We start from the raw sequence: 14,235 nt of genomic DNA, 5'->3' as shown, positions 1-14,235 counted from the left end.
TTTAAAATTTCTAATTAAACAACAGAATAAAAACAAGTAGAATAAGAATAAGTTAACAATCAAATGAAATCAGTATTAACAAAATTAATTTGTACTACAGACGTGGCACAGAAGAACAAAAAAGTGGCTTGTAGGTGTATTTTCATTTGTTTAATGAGGCTCAGAGGTGGCATGAGTGCAATCAAATATATAAATTAATGTTGAGATTAATGTTTTAAATATAAAATTTTGAATACAGAAATATTAAATGATTTAAATAACTGAAAAGATCATTTAAAAATGAAACTAAAACTGCCAGTAGGTGGTGCCAAGTCACTGATTTAATTACTGAATCATTCATTCATTTGATTCGTTCCAACGGCTGATTCATTCAGGAAAAAAAGCAAGTCTTTATGAATGGGAAATTGAATCACTGACTCACTAGATTTGTTTAAAATGCACGTTCATTCATAAACGATACACTGCTGTGTTTGAATGAAGATGTGCAGGGGCTCAGTTGTGACTTGTTTCAAACTATTTTTGATGACGAAATAGAGCAAAATCAGGCAATAGTGTTATAGTCAGACAATGTAAGTTTGTGTAACTTAATATTAACTTCTTGTTTATTTAACTGTTGTATTAAATCAATATCTCATTTACAAACTTCCTTAAAAATCATTAAAAGCCGTCACTCATCTTAGTTCATTGCGTTCTCACAAAGTTTCATTATAATCAACGAAGTTCTCCACACTGCACAATGAATCTCTTATTTACAATTTCTCTACACTTGAAGGGATCTACTTCATGAAGGGATTCGTCAGATATGTCTGTGATACATTACTTAACGTTGCAAAAACACATAGAAACCTCTGAAGCTCCTCTCAGCAGAAAAACACAAATATGCTGATCGGCAGAGCCGCCTTTACCGTTTACAATGCGTGGAATGGTGCGCTGTGATTGGTTGAGCAGATGTATCGCACTCTGCAGAGAAGAGAGACTGGCGTTTGTCCCAGTTTGGAAAAATAGGGAAAAAAACATGACAGAATAACATGGCAGATATCACATTTTGTGTAAAATGTGAAAAAAAGTAGTGAATAAAAAAAAAGCGTTTTGGAACTAAACTCTTCAAATCAGTTGTCATGAATTGATTAATTAATAAAATTAAATGTTGGGTGCTTCTTCTCAATAAAAAAAAAAAAAAAAAAAAAAAAATCAATCAGCTTGGGAGATCCTTCGGAGACCATCAGTGGAGCTGCTGAACTAAACTACACTACTTACTTGTGGCTCTTTTTCCAGTTGGTTCCACTTGGGCTGGCTCCGCAGTCGTAGGCCTGGATGATGAAGGTGTATTCCTTCTGCTGCTCGCAGTCTATAGGACCCCGGGCCCTCAGCACCCCTTCACCAGATGTCCTGTTCAACACCTCAGCTTCAAACGGGGCCTCCTGCCCATGAATCTTAAATGCACAGATCTCTCCTGGAAGAAACAAGACACGGGAGGTGGAATCAGTGGCTGTGAAAACACACAAATTACTTTCTTTTTTTCCACCTGCATCTCAACAAGCTATCATTGCTATAACTTTCACCCAGCAGGCCGGGCCCCCCAACCCCGGAGCAGTAATATACAGGACACGGTGTGCTTTTAGAACTATTCGTGCTGTGAAAGGAAGAATAACTGTCTGCTCTTGTAATTGCCTCATTGCAGAGCTGGAATCACATTGTGCAAGAAAGCAGAGTGCTCAAGTACAGTGTTTTGAATGTGGTAATGACTGTGCACCGATAGCCTCGCTCTCGTTCTCAAGCGGCCCGCCCCACTTGAGAAGAAATTGTTACAATAAAATATGTATGCACTGTAGACAAAGAGTAATTGTGACAAGATGTCTTTTTACCAAGCTATACTAATTGCAAGTAATCGATTTCTTTCAAATTAGCAATGATTAATACATAATATACACTTTTATTCTACTCAGCTAATGTGAAACCATGAAATAAAATGAAATGAAATATAAAAAAAATAAAAAAATAAAAGGTACATGAATTTCACTAACATGATATCAAGAATTTTCACATGGTATTTAATTATTTATTTATTTATTTGTATATTTTATAGTATTTTTTTAAAGAATGGTTGTGTATAGTTTATTTTATGGTTATACTGATAAAATAAAATAAAATAAAATGAAATGACTGTGTGTACCGATATTATAGATATTTTTATATGTATGTATGTATGTATGTATGTATGTATGTATGTATGTATTTATTTATACAAAAAATAACAGTATAGCCATAAGATATACTCGAAATAACCATTCTATCAAAAAATAAAATAAAATAAAATAAATAAAATAGTGTACTGATATCCTTTTAATTTTACTTTATTTTACAAAAATAAACAGCATAACCATAAATATATTATAAACAACCATTCTATAACATTTACAGTAAAATATACTACACAAAACAAATAATATAAAAATAAAAATAAAATAATAAATAAAATAAAGTGTGTACTGATGGCCTTTTTTATTTTATTTTACACAAAATAAACAGTATAACCATAAAATATACTACAAACAACCATTCTATAAAATTTACTGTAAAATATACTATACAAAATAATTATAAAAAAAATAATAAAATAAAATAAAGTGTGTGCTGATATCCTTTATTTTATATTATATTTTATATTTATTATTATATTTATATTTATAATAAAATAAAATACAATTAAATAATAAAATAATTTAAAAAGTGTGTACTGACGGCCTTTTTATTGTATTTTATACAAAAAAAAAACAGTATAACCATAAAATATACTATAACCATCCATTCTATAAAATTTACAGTAAAATATACTATACAAAAAAAATTAATAAAATAAAATAAAGTGTCTGCTAATATTCTTTTTATTTCATATTATGTTTTTAGATTTATTATTATATTTATAATAAAATAAAATATAAAATAGTACCATGACACTTGCATCAGATACTATCACTTTACCATGATACAGTTGTTTTTTTTTTTTGTAAGGGATTGTAGCATATTTTAAAGTAATACTGTGGTATTTGTTGTACAGTTTGCTAATCCTAATATAAATTTACATTTAAATTGTGACATTTACTTAAGTTTCGGGATGTCTATGTAGCAACTGATTGTTACACGGCTAACATGGGGGCTGATTATTGACTTTAGACTGTGTCTTTTAATTCCCAGGTGACAGTGTTCACTACACTTTAAGTTTTGCTGTAGCCTTGGAAACAATTTCTTCTAGAGACTGCATTGTAGTCACCCACAGTGCAGTTCGGTCCACACAATCACAGATAATGTTGCCACACAATCTGTTGACACCACAATAAATCCGAGACCACAAGAAAGGACATTGTCTTGCCACTGTATCTGTTCACTGGTCCTTTCTTGGCAGTGCTTCTATCTGGCCATACCGGCTCTTTTAGGGATTTGGAAAATGACCACAAAAAAAGCGTCAGAACTCTGACCCTGAGACAGCTGATATCACTTAAACCCCGGCAGGTCTCCGGAGCAAACAGCGACGTGCCGTTACGCTGTGTGCTCAAGCCTGCTGCTGCGGACAGATAAGCCTAACTTTCTCTCGCCGTTCCATTCTCTCTCAATTTCTTTTTTCATTATTTTCTTTTTTTCCTCTTCTTTTTAAGCAGATCTGATTCTCCGCTCGAAAATCTCTCTCCTCCCTCAATGCTGAAATAACAATTTACCCTCCACTGTCCCTGTTCCTGTAGAGACTTGGCGTTTAAATTTCCCCTTTCTATTAGCCCCACGATGCTTCATCCAAATTAAATGTGTAGCACAATGGGACGGAAGGATGGAGGCAGGTATCAAATAGCACGCCGGGTAGCACGTTCAGATACGAGTTCTGCGATCATGAGTTGTAACAAATGGGAAAGAACATTATATAAGCATAACAATAATCACAATGCATATGCAAAAAAATAAAAACATTCATTGGTTAAAAGGCACAATATGTTGGCACCAATAGCCTCATGGTTAGTGCGTCAATATGTAGCGCAACTGCACACACGGCGACCCGATTTCTTTGCCAATTCTGCTTCCCTCTTTCCTCCCAGTTCTTTCCTGTCATCTCTCTACTGTCCTATCGCAATACGCAATAAAAAGGCATAAAAAGCCCCAAAAAATAACTAATCAAAAAAAGGCACAATAAGCATGTTTTTGCCACTAGAGGGCGCATATTAAAACAAACAAAGAAACAAAGGCATAGTCTGATTATGGCATGATTTAGTGTGGAATCATGGGAGTTGTTGTCTTCATTCCCACAGCCGGTGCAATCCGATGGGACATGTTCATGAATGAGTTCATGGTCGCCCACTTCCGTTCTTTCCGGTCTTGTGTATGTGGGGTAAAGTGGCACCGTTTCATCATACTAGCTACATTTGAGTGTGATGAAAATTCTAATGCTACTCTGTGCATTCGTCAGCTGTCTAATAAATCTTATAATGTATGCATCTTTGGTGTACTCATGTTTTTTTACAAAATAAAACTGGAAATCAAGGGTTTATGATGTCATCGGCGACACAATGACAAGGGACGGGTCACTAGTTAAATAAAATGGCTTATTTCTCTTGACTTAAACATTATTTGAAATTAGAGAAATTAATGGGAGAAACTAACCTTTTCGAAGCTTCGATTCAACTGAACCAATGTGCAACCATTTGCAAAACCCCGCCCACCTTAGTTACTGTTGCTATATCAGATAAACAATGGCACACATCACGTTCTCACGCAGCGTTATAATTGGTCAGATCACTTGTCAGTCAAGATGTTTGCAAATTATTCATTGTTTTGAAGCCCTCTAAACACCACACACTGGTGACACCTACTGGTCAAAATTGTATAAATGCAACAAAAGGTAAAACATTAAAAAAACAGCTTTACAAATCCAATGCAAATGCTTTATTAAAAGTATAATATAAAATGCAATTAAAATAATAAAACACCATTAAATATGAAGTGTCTATTATTAAAGGGATAGTTCTCCAAAAAAGGAAAATTAGCCCATTATTTACTTACCCTCAAGGTATCCTAAGTGTATATGACTTCCTTCTTTCAGATGAATCCAATTGGAGTTACATGAAAAATTATCATTGGAACTTCCAAGCTTTAGAATGGCATAGGTGGGTGTTTCTCTTCATCACTCCAAAACAAGCGCAATAAAGTATATCCAAGTATATCCTTTAGTGAATCGATGCACGGAACAGCTCCAGACAGATAACGTAGAACGTTGGTGTTGCGTATGCGCTGGTGAGTCTCGTGAAAAATCACTGTTTGTTTACAGGAGCAAAGTAAGCAAAGTTTTCTGACTTCCTGACAAAAAAAAAAAACAGTCTCCTCTTGGTTTACACTGAAATTCTTAGACATTTTTCTTTACAAATCCTCATTTTGAATTTCTAATTCATGACAAGTGTATTCGCCACTTCCAAACAGCGCTTGCGCAACACCGACGTCTTACGTCATCCACCCAGAGCTGCTTCCGTGCACAAGCTGTCGTCGCAAGCTAGATTAAAGTGATTATTACATTTTAAAGCCGTGTGAGACACTTATTATTATGCATTTTATTGGACTTCTTTTGGACTGATGAAGAGAAACACCTTCACCCATGCCATTCTAAAGCTTGGAAGTGCCAGGATAATTGTTAATATAACGACTGGATTTGTCTGAGTGAAGGAAGTCATATACACCTAGGTAGCCTGGAGGGTAAGTAAACAATGGGCTAATTTTCATTTTTGGGTGAACTATCCCTTTAACTTGCAGTGCTTGTTTTGTTTGTTTTATGGAAAGCTTGTCTAAACAGGCCAGTAAGAGACTACTAATCTTTTTAATTACATAAATGTCTCCAAATTGATAAAACTGATTCGAGATTAGGTAAAATCCACAGACATTGGTTCAATGGTTTTCTATGAACTTGCATTGTCATGGGTTCACAGAGATCGCACCCAATGTCAAACCATTGAAATATCGAAACAGTTATGATGTAACAAAGCCTCGTTTACTGAAATCACGTGACTTTGGCAGTTTGATACACACTCTGAGCCACTATTTCGAAAATGATTCACAAAGTTTCGAAGCTTCATGAAGCAGTGTTTCAAAAGAGGCCATCACTACTTTGAAACATTCGGGATAATGTAAGTACACAAGTCAGCAAAATATATAACACTGTTCCAGTGGTGTTTGGATATATTAATCAAAAAATACTACATATTGTGCCTTTAAAGAAAAAAATAAAATTCCACTTAGTGCTTGGGAGTCACGGGTAAACCCATTTTCCGCTCCGTCTGCTGCTGCAAATGCATTTTCCAGATTCAATTGGAGAAAGGGCAAACGGGTCAAACCATACAGCATAAGAAACGCAGGCAATGCGGATGTATATGTACAGAGTAATGATGGAGGGAAACGGTGAGCTAATTTCCATCATGTCTCTAGATGACAGCCTGAAAACAGCAGCATCTCCTCACGCTCTGACAGCACAGAGGTCTGTAATCATGCGGCGAGCTCCGCCGAGCCTAAACTCTTTGGAGTTCCCCTTTGAAAGTGTTGAAGGAAGTATTAAATCGGGCCGACAGATGAGCCATGTTTTTAATACCACCTCACATCAGCTCTGGGAGTGTAAAGAAGGGAGTTCTGGGTAAGCCAATTTGAGACTAATGAATGAAATCATCCATGTAATATTTGTACTGCTTACTGCAGAAATTCATTTGTAGTAGGGTGGTTTACAAGGAGCATGAGCGGTAAACTCCAGAGACCTGGATGACCTCCATCTCATAAACCAATTCATTTTCCTGTTTCATATTTGGAAGGAGCGCAAATTAGATGTGTTGTATGGGACGCAGCCAGAGACAGATCGGAGATCATAACGTTGAGTCACGCAACAGCCGACGGCAGTTCCTCGTTGTTATTTGGCATATCGAGGCAACTAAGTCAAATCTTTAAGGTGGTACAGTTGCACAGAAAAGTCATCAGGTCAAAAATCAAGATTGATTACGCGTCTATTATTATTTGTGTAAACACACTGTCAGGCCTAATCACAATCTTAATTACGAGCTCAAATTGGCGTTTTAATATTTCATGACAGAACTGCCGGCAACTTCTAAATCTTCACCTTTGAGCAGATCAATATCCACAATAAATTTGCCTTCAGTGAGATCTGTGTGAGTCTTGTTTTGAAATTTAGCCTTGTTAGCTTGTGTGAAAACAGACAAATCCAGCCATGCATCTGTTCAAACATTATATACTCACAATATAAAGCTTTGCTTCTCAACTTCAAGGTCAAACAAGACTAGCACAATGCTCTGCATCAAGACACGTAGGACAATTTTAGCACACAGAAATTTAATTGCTGAAGGTTGCCAGGTCGCTGCGCTGTTGGTTGCTAGCAGGTGTTCATACTTGCCTGCAGTATCCAGGAGGTAAATGTGAGCTTCACTGTTGGCACTCCCATTGCTAGTCCCTGCATTGTACTGCATTTCTGCACGTTTTCTTATAATTAAACTGTTCATCATTGTCGACATGGTCAGTGCCCCAAATGTCAATTCTCAAAGCTCTCAAAATGAATGTCTTCCACTCAGTTTCTTAAGTCAAACCACTGTCTGTACATACATAAAATAACTAGTATTCTATATTAACATAGAATTATTCCTGTGATGGCAAAGCTAATTTTTCAGCAGCCATTACAGGAGTGTTCGGTGTCACAAGATCCTTTAGAATTATTCTAATATGCTGATTTCATGCTTAAAAAAAATAAAAAATAAAATAAAAATAATCACAATGTTGTTGTTGACATTAGACCATTTAAGACCAGTTTGCTTTATTAATATAGGACGGAAATCTTAAGATTAACTTAAGTAAAACAAATATTATAAATATTAAATAGTTAATATATATTTAAAATATAATATTTAATTATTCATAATATTTATTATAAATAATACATTTCAAATATTTATTAAATATATTTTAACTTAAATTTCAACTTAAAAATCAATTATTCATACCCATTTATTTACTTGATATGGTAAGTCATGTATGGTCAATGGTCAATATTGCAAAATAAACCCCTTCAGAATGATACAGTAGCACTTTTACAGCAGTTTTGTGTCAGGGGCCATATCACTATGCCTGGGTTATTTATTGCAATAATAGTCCAGTGACTCAGTATTATCCCATACACTACCAGTCAAAAGTTTTTGAACAGTAAGATTGATCAAGTCTCTTCTGCTCATCCAAAGATTTTTAAAAATGTTTACTATTTAAAATAACTTTTTTTTAATGTAATTTATTTAGCATCATTACTCCAGTCACATGATCCTTCAGAAATAATTCTAATATGCTTATTTGCTGCTCAAAAATATTTATTATTATTATTATTATTATGATGCTGAAAACAGCTGAATAGGTTTTTTATGTTTTTTTAATAAATAAAAAGTTCAGAAGAAGAGCATTTATCTGAAACAGAAATCTTATAAATGTCTTTAGCATCACGTTTAATCAATTTAAAGCATCCTTGCTAAATAAAAGTTTAAATTTCTCTCAAAAAAAAAACTTTTGACCGGTAGTGTGTTTATCAGTTTTCCACTCAATGCTGTTAAAAAAAAAAAAAAAAAAGAAACTCTCTTCTAAATCTTAAAGTTTGGGAACAACAAGATTCATTTTCAAGCCACAAGGAGCGTACAGGAGCACTTGTACTTTCTCAACCTATTGCATAGTCATATATCTTAGCTTTTTGAAATATTTTCATCTAGTTGTAGCATGAGCTGTTATAGGTTGGGGTTGATTAAAACCCTGTTCACACAAACCATCACTAGTCAAAAGCCTTGATTCACCCAACCCTTTGGAGATGCACTTGGCCGGCCCCATGTTCCCTTTCTTTAATTACTCTCTGGATTACATTTTTCGCTAATGACTTTCTCTCTCCCACCCCTTTCATTCTGTCCTCTCTTTCTATTAAACTCGCACACAGACACACATGTTCGCTCAATAATGCCTGTCATGCAGTGGGAGGTTGAGGTGTTGTTGAGAGCCACTCTACCCTCCTTCACTCCTCTCCAACGCCGTCCGTCTCTTTCATCTCTCTCCAAGCCCTAAGTGTGCATATATCTGTGTCTGGATGGGGTAATGGTCCTATCAAGTGTGTGAAGAGAGCCTGAGGATGGACCAGTGCACATCAAATCATTAGTCATTTTTAGCGCTGGCATATCCACATAGTTTAACATTGATTTATGGCACACAAGCCGCTTTGATCAAAATCCATTGGCACACACACAAAGATGAGGGCTAAACTGCACAGAATGAAAGTATGAAGTACTACGCTTCATTCAACCAATCGTAATGTGTGTCATTTGACAGACCTGAGATAATTGATTTGACGTTTTCTTATAAACACTGAATAAAGCACCCCTTAGAAAGACCCCCACACATAAAAAAGTAGATTTTTCTGGTCATTTTTAATCAGAACATTAACTACGTTAAATAACGCTTAGGAAATAATGTTAAAAATGTAAACTGCTGAATGTAATGATATTGAAAAATTGACATTTGTAACAATTCATAATATAACTTATGAAATTTACAAACTGCTCAGTAAGAATGTTTTTGTTGTTGTTAAAAGAAAAAAACCCACTTATTTAGCAACCATGTATAGACATTTAAAGGTACAAAATAAACTGTTAAACATTGTTATTTTGAATCTTTCAAAGAATATTTAAAAAAAAATCATGTTTTCACAAAAATACTGAACAGCACAACAGTTTTCATTTATTATAAATATATTATATTAAATTAATTATATTAAATTAATTATATTAAATATACTATTATATTAGAATATATTAATATATTATGTATATTTATAATTAATATTATAAACATATTAAAACACAAAAAAGTTATTTTAAATAGATTTTAGTTTATAACATTACTCAAGTATTTTTTTTTTTTATATATATATATGTACTGTACAGTACTTTTACAAATAAATGCAGTGGTGAGTATATGAGACTTTCAGAAACATTAAAAATATTACCAACTCCAAACTTTTGACTGTAGTGTATAATTAGTTCAGCATGCTTTATTCAGTGACCCCAAAAATATATTTTTGCACAGCTAAATCACATTAAAACAAATTTCTGAATTCAGGGCATTAGATAAAAAGTCCAACAAACCAAACTGCATCTCCAAACAAATTACAAAGTGTAGTTTTTCAGTTATTTTTAACCTACAGGTAATTTGGTACATTTTAACCAATGTATGAAGTTCCTTTCATGTTCACACAAGAAAGACTGTGCTTGTGCTATTTTTCTTTAACATGAATGCAACTCGTTTTGACATTTTGATGATAATGCGAAGACATTTATTCTGTTTTAATTGTGACTTAAATGTCCAAAAGCATTCTGGGGCCCTGTATCTCTGGCAGCAAACTTTGATCCTAAAGAAAAGGACAGAGAGAAAATGCCTTTGTCACACTTACGGTTCAGTCCAATTCATACAGTATTACTGTAAGCTCTAGCAAAGGTCATTTAACAGAGAATGTCATGTCAGAGAGCGCATATGGCTGAACATTTGGGACGAGGGTTTGCATTTGACATTCAGAGGAAGAAAAGTAGCCAATGAAATGGCCTGGCAAAATGAATCTTTCTGTCTTTGACAAGAAATGTCTTGGTGTAAAGTACTGACCTAATGTTTACGACACGCTACGAATCCCAAAGGTGCCTTTTATAAAGGAGGATTCAGTGCACTCCTAAAGGCCTTTTTCATTACGATAAAAGAATACCTCATTGCATTCTTGGCGATAGCAAAGTCATCTCTTTGACCCTTTGGCTAATAAACATTGCCTCACTATGGTCATTTTTTATTCCTGCCTTAATAATCAAGAGGACAAAACACACAGAGTGATATGAAGAAAATTCATAATAATTTTCCTGAAGATTTAGGAATGAAGGGATGTAATTATCTTAATTGATCTCATAAAGTTCTGCCATTGTAATTCACGTAGCAAACTGTGCTTTCAAATACAAGTAAAACAACCTTTTGTTGCTCAGCCTCTAGATCACTGAAAGCTCAGAGAGGCACTGAATGGATAATACAGATTCCTTGGGATTTTTGCAAGGCTCTTAGGAAATACAATGTCTAATTGCCAATGCTGTCCTTACTTTCATTATAGCTTAAAAAGCGGTCACAGAATCAATCAGACTGGGTTCTCCTCAACCAAGGACAAGTTTCACACTCATTGATTATGTTCCTTTTAAGTTATACAAGATCGAAATTTTACTTAGTGCTGGTTTGGTGCTTGTCTAGCTGGTGAAGCAGGTTGACTCATACGGCTAAGACTGTGACATTTAAAAAGCCTGGTGGGAATTCATTAATGCTCATCAACGTTCATGCAGTGATCCAATTTGATTCATTTGGAATGATCGTAAGTACTTCCAAAAATATGCTCACATAAATGTAATGGAGAGACAATCCACAGTATTATTATTGAAACATTGACAAAATTGTACCATTTTGTTCATTTTGGATAAGAAAACAATGTATGAATTAGGGCTGTCACGACTGCTTGATTCAATTAGAGCGCTCAATTTAAAAAAAAAAAAAAAAAAATGCAAAACTGCAATTTGCCAATGTCAAGAAACCAGCAAAATACCGGAAGTGGCACAGACGAGAATCCATGAAAGGCACGATTAGACTGTTTTCTACGGCTACCCGAAACATTAAAACCATATTAAAAATCATAATAAAGCATAGTGCTATTTTGAATTCACAAAGGCTGTGATTCAATTAAATAAATATATGAGCTGGGGATTTAATATACATTTTATTTATATGCGTGTAGGTTACGTGCATCTCAGAGTTGCTCCATTCACCGTAAACGCTGCTCCACACAAACGTTATTATTAACGTGTAAAGCATCTCAAACTCCATCTATGCATATCGCTGTGATTTTGGGTTTATTATAACATTCATCTGAGAATGCAACGTGCGCCATTTCATCAGATTTGTAGGGTAAATCATTTATAAACCTATGCAAATACAGGAGAATACAATATCTTTCTCAATATGCTTAGTGTTCATCATGATTTCAAAATAAAAGCAGTGGCTGTAACATTTCTGTCATAAAGAAATGGCCAAATATTAAAAATTATGTAGACAATTTAAACGTTGTTTAGTCGATATTAAACAAGCATCACGCAGTAAAGTGTAAAAACAATCGTCAGACCACTGGCACCCTCTGCAGGCATTTGATATAATGCATAATGTACATTAGTTCTATTCTTTATGTATTTTAAGTTTTTTTTTTTCAATATACAACCATATGATCACTTGCTTTTGAGACCTTATTTGAACCAATTATTATTGCCTCATTGCTATTATATATGCATTTTAAGTCATTTTAAAGACTATTGTTTGATTAGGTTTATTTTTATTACCTCAAATTAATTGTAATTATCTGATTACTCGATTAAATGATCACAATTAATCGATTACTCGATTACCAAAATAATTGTTAGTGACAGCCCTAGTGCAAATATTATTGATTAAATAAAGACAATGTCTGCAAAACTAACAAAAGCAGAAGTAGCCTGTTAAATGTGCAATAAATTTGTATATGATGTGACAGAAAATTCATTTAACCAATAATACTAATACCAATTACTTGTAAATTCTGAATAATAATAGTAATGCATATCTTCAGGAGAATAATAACCATCTTTAAATTAAGCTGGGTCATAGAATCACCTTTATATTATACTTGATGCATACTTTGCACAAATGGACGTACAAAATTATGAATAATACAGAATTCTAAACTCAGCAGCTCAAACTTAATTCATTTAAATGACGCATTTGATTCCTAAGTCTTGCATGTTTTCCATCTGTTGTGAAAGTGCATGAAATCTGGGACAGCTTTAGTTATGCAAGATTATTATTATTATTATTATTATTATTATGGCAATAATCATAATCGTTTATTACAATCTATCAATACAGTAAATTTTTTGCAGATTGATGAAGTTTTATCCTCAGAGAATTCAAAAGAAGACATTTTGAAAAAAGCACTTGTCCAAAACGACAGAATTTTCCATTTTCGCTGAGCTATCCCTATAATGTCTAGTTCCCAGCAATCCAGTCAACAGTAAAGTGTAGTGCACAGAAAGTCGATGTGACACTGATCTCACGTCCCTCAGCAAGCTACTGAAAGTGAGAGAGGTGTTGAGACTGCGAGCGCGAAAGGAGTAGAGCATATCAGCAAAAGAAGTACTGTACACCCCGAGTCCAGAGTGCTTATCTCATTGATTTACAGTGTGTGAAGAACAGAATGGAGGCAGGAGAGCAAAGACTATAAATAGAGCTGTAGGCCCTCCCCTGGGCCGTCAGGTTTGTTTGCTTCTCCTCTTCCCATTCCTGATGACCTCAGTTCTCTCCATTTAATTATTCAATAAGTGAAGCTGGAGCCCAGGTGGACTGAACCCCACCTTTCATTCTCTGCTTCGCCAGCCTTAAGGCCACATGTGAACCTCCCAGCACGCATTTGACTGGCATCCCTCTTGGCAGCCCACGGTCACAGGTTAAAACACTCTGGGGTTGCTGGAACGGCAGTTGACACCCACACTGGGACTCAGGTTTTCAGGCGAGAACAGCCACAATAAACAGTACACCACAAAGACTAGCTGTAAAGGCTAATTTAAATATTTAATGTGTTAGTTTAATTGTGTACTAGTAGGGCCCTATGGACATAATCACAGAATCCAGTCATAAAAATGGAATTTACCAAGATTTGGATTAATACATCAAAATAGGTCAGTACACTTAAACCAAAATGTGATATGGACTAGTTTCTGTGAATATTAAGCTGCAAAAAATACTATTTAAATGTGAATACTGCATGTTCTGTGTCTCTGTGTGAATGAATGGCACAGACACGCTGTTTCGTTTACTACACACATACTGAAAGGCATAATGTCCATAGTGTTTTCAGCCCTTGCCGCCTCAATATATGAGTACATGAACCAAAAACTCTAGAACTATTCTGAGAGTCACTTAATGAGCATTTTACCGTTTAATGTGAGAAAAATCAAAACTACAATCATATTCACAAACAGAAACTTAAAGATTTTCACAGCAACCCGCCAAAATAAAAGTTCGGTTTAACTTGAAGAAACCGTGACTGAAATATATTACCTAATGTAATGATAGTACTATTACCAATAAAAT

General features: G+C 34.5%; 1 protein-coding gene across 1 annotated transcript in view; it reads right to left on the bottom strand.

Annotated features, from left to right (window-relative positions):
• clstn2a (calsyntenin 2a) overlaps nucleotides 1–14,235 on the bottom strand; it is a 254,565-nt gene that overhangs the window by 83,591 nt on the left and 156,739 nt on the right. The window contains exon 3 of the mRNA XM_051092502.1: nucleotides 1,258–1,453. Coding sequence (XP_050948459.1) covers nucleotides 1,258–1,453 — 196 coding nt within the window. The remainder of the gene's footprint in view (nucleotides 1–1,257; nucleotides 1,454–14,235) is intronic.

This window comes from Labeo rohita, chromosome 2, assembly GCF_022985175.1.
Source record: "Labeo rohita strain BAU-BD-2019 chromosome 2, IGBB_LRoh.1.0, whole genome shotgun sequence".
Lineage (NCBI taxonomy): Eukaryota > Metazoa > Chordata > Actinopteri > Cypriniformes > Cyprinidae > Labeo > Labeo rohita.
The sequence above is the reverse complement of the archived record's forward strand: the minus strand, read 5'-3'. Positions and strand labels throughout refer to the sequence as shown.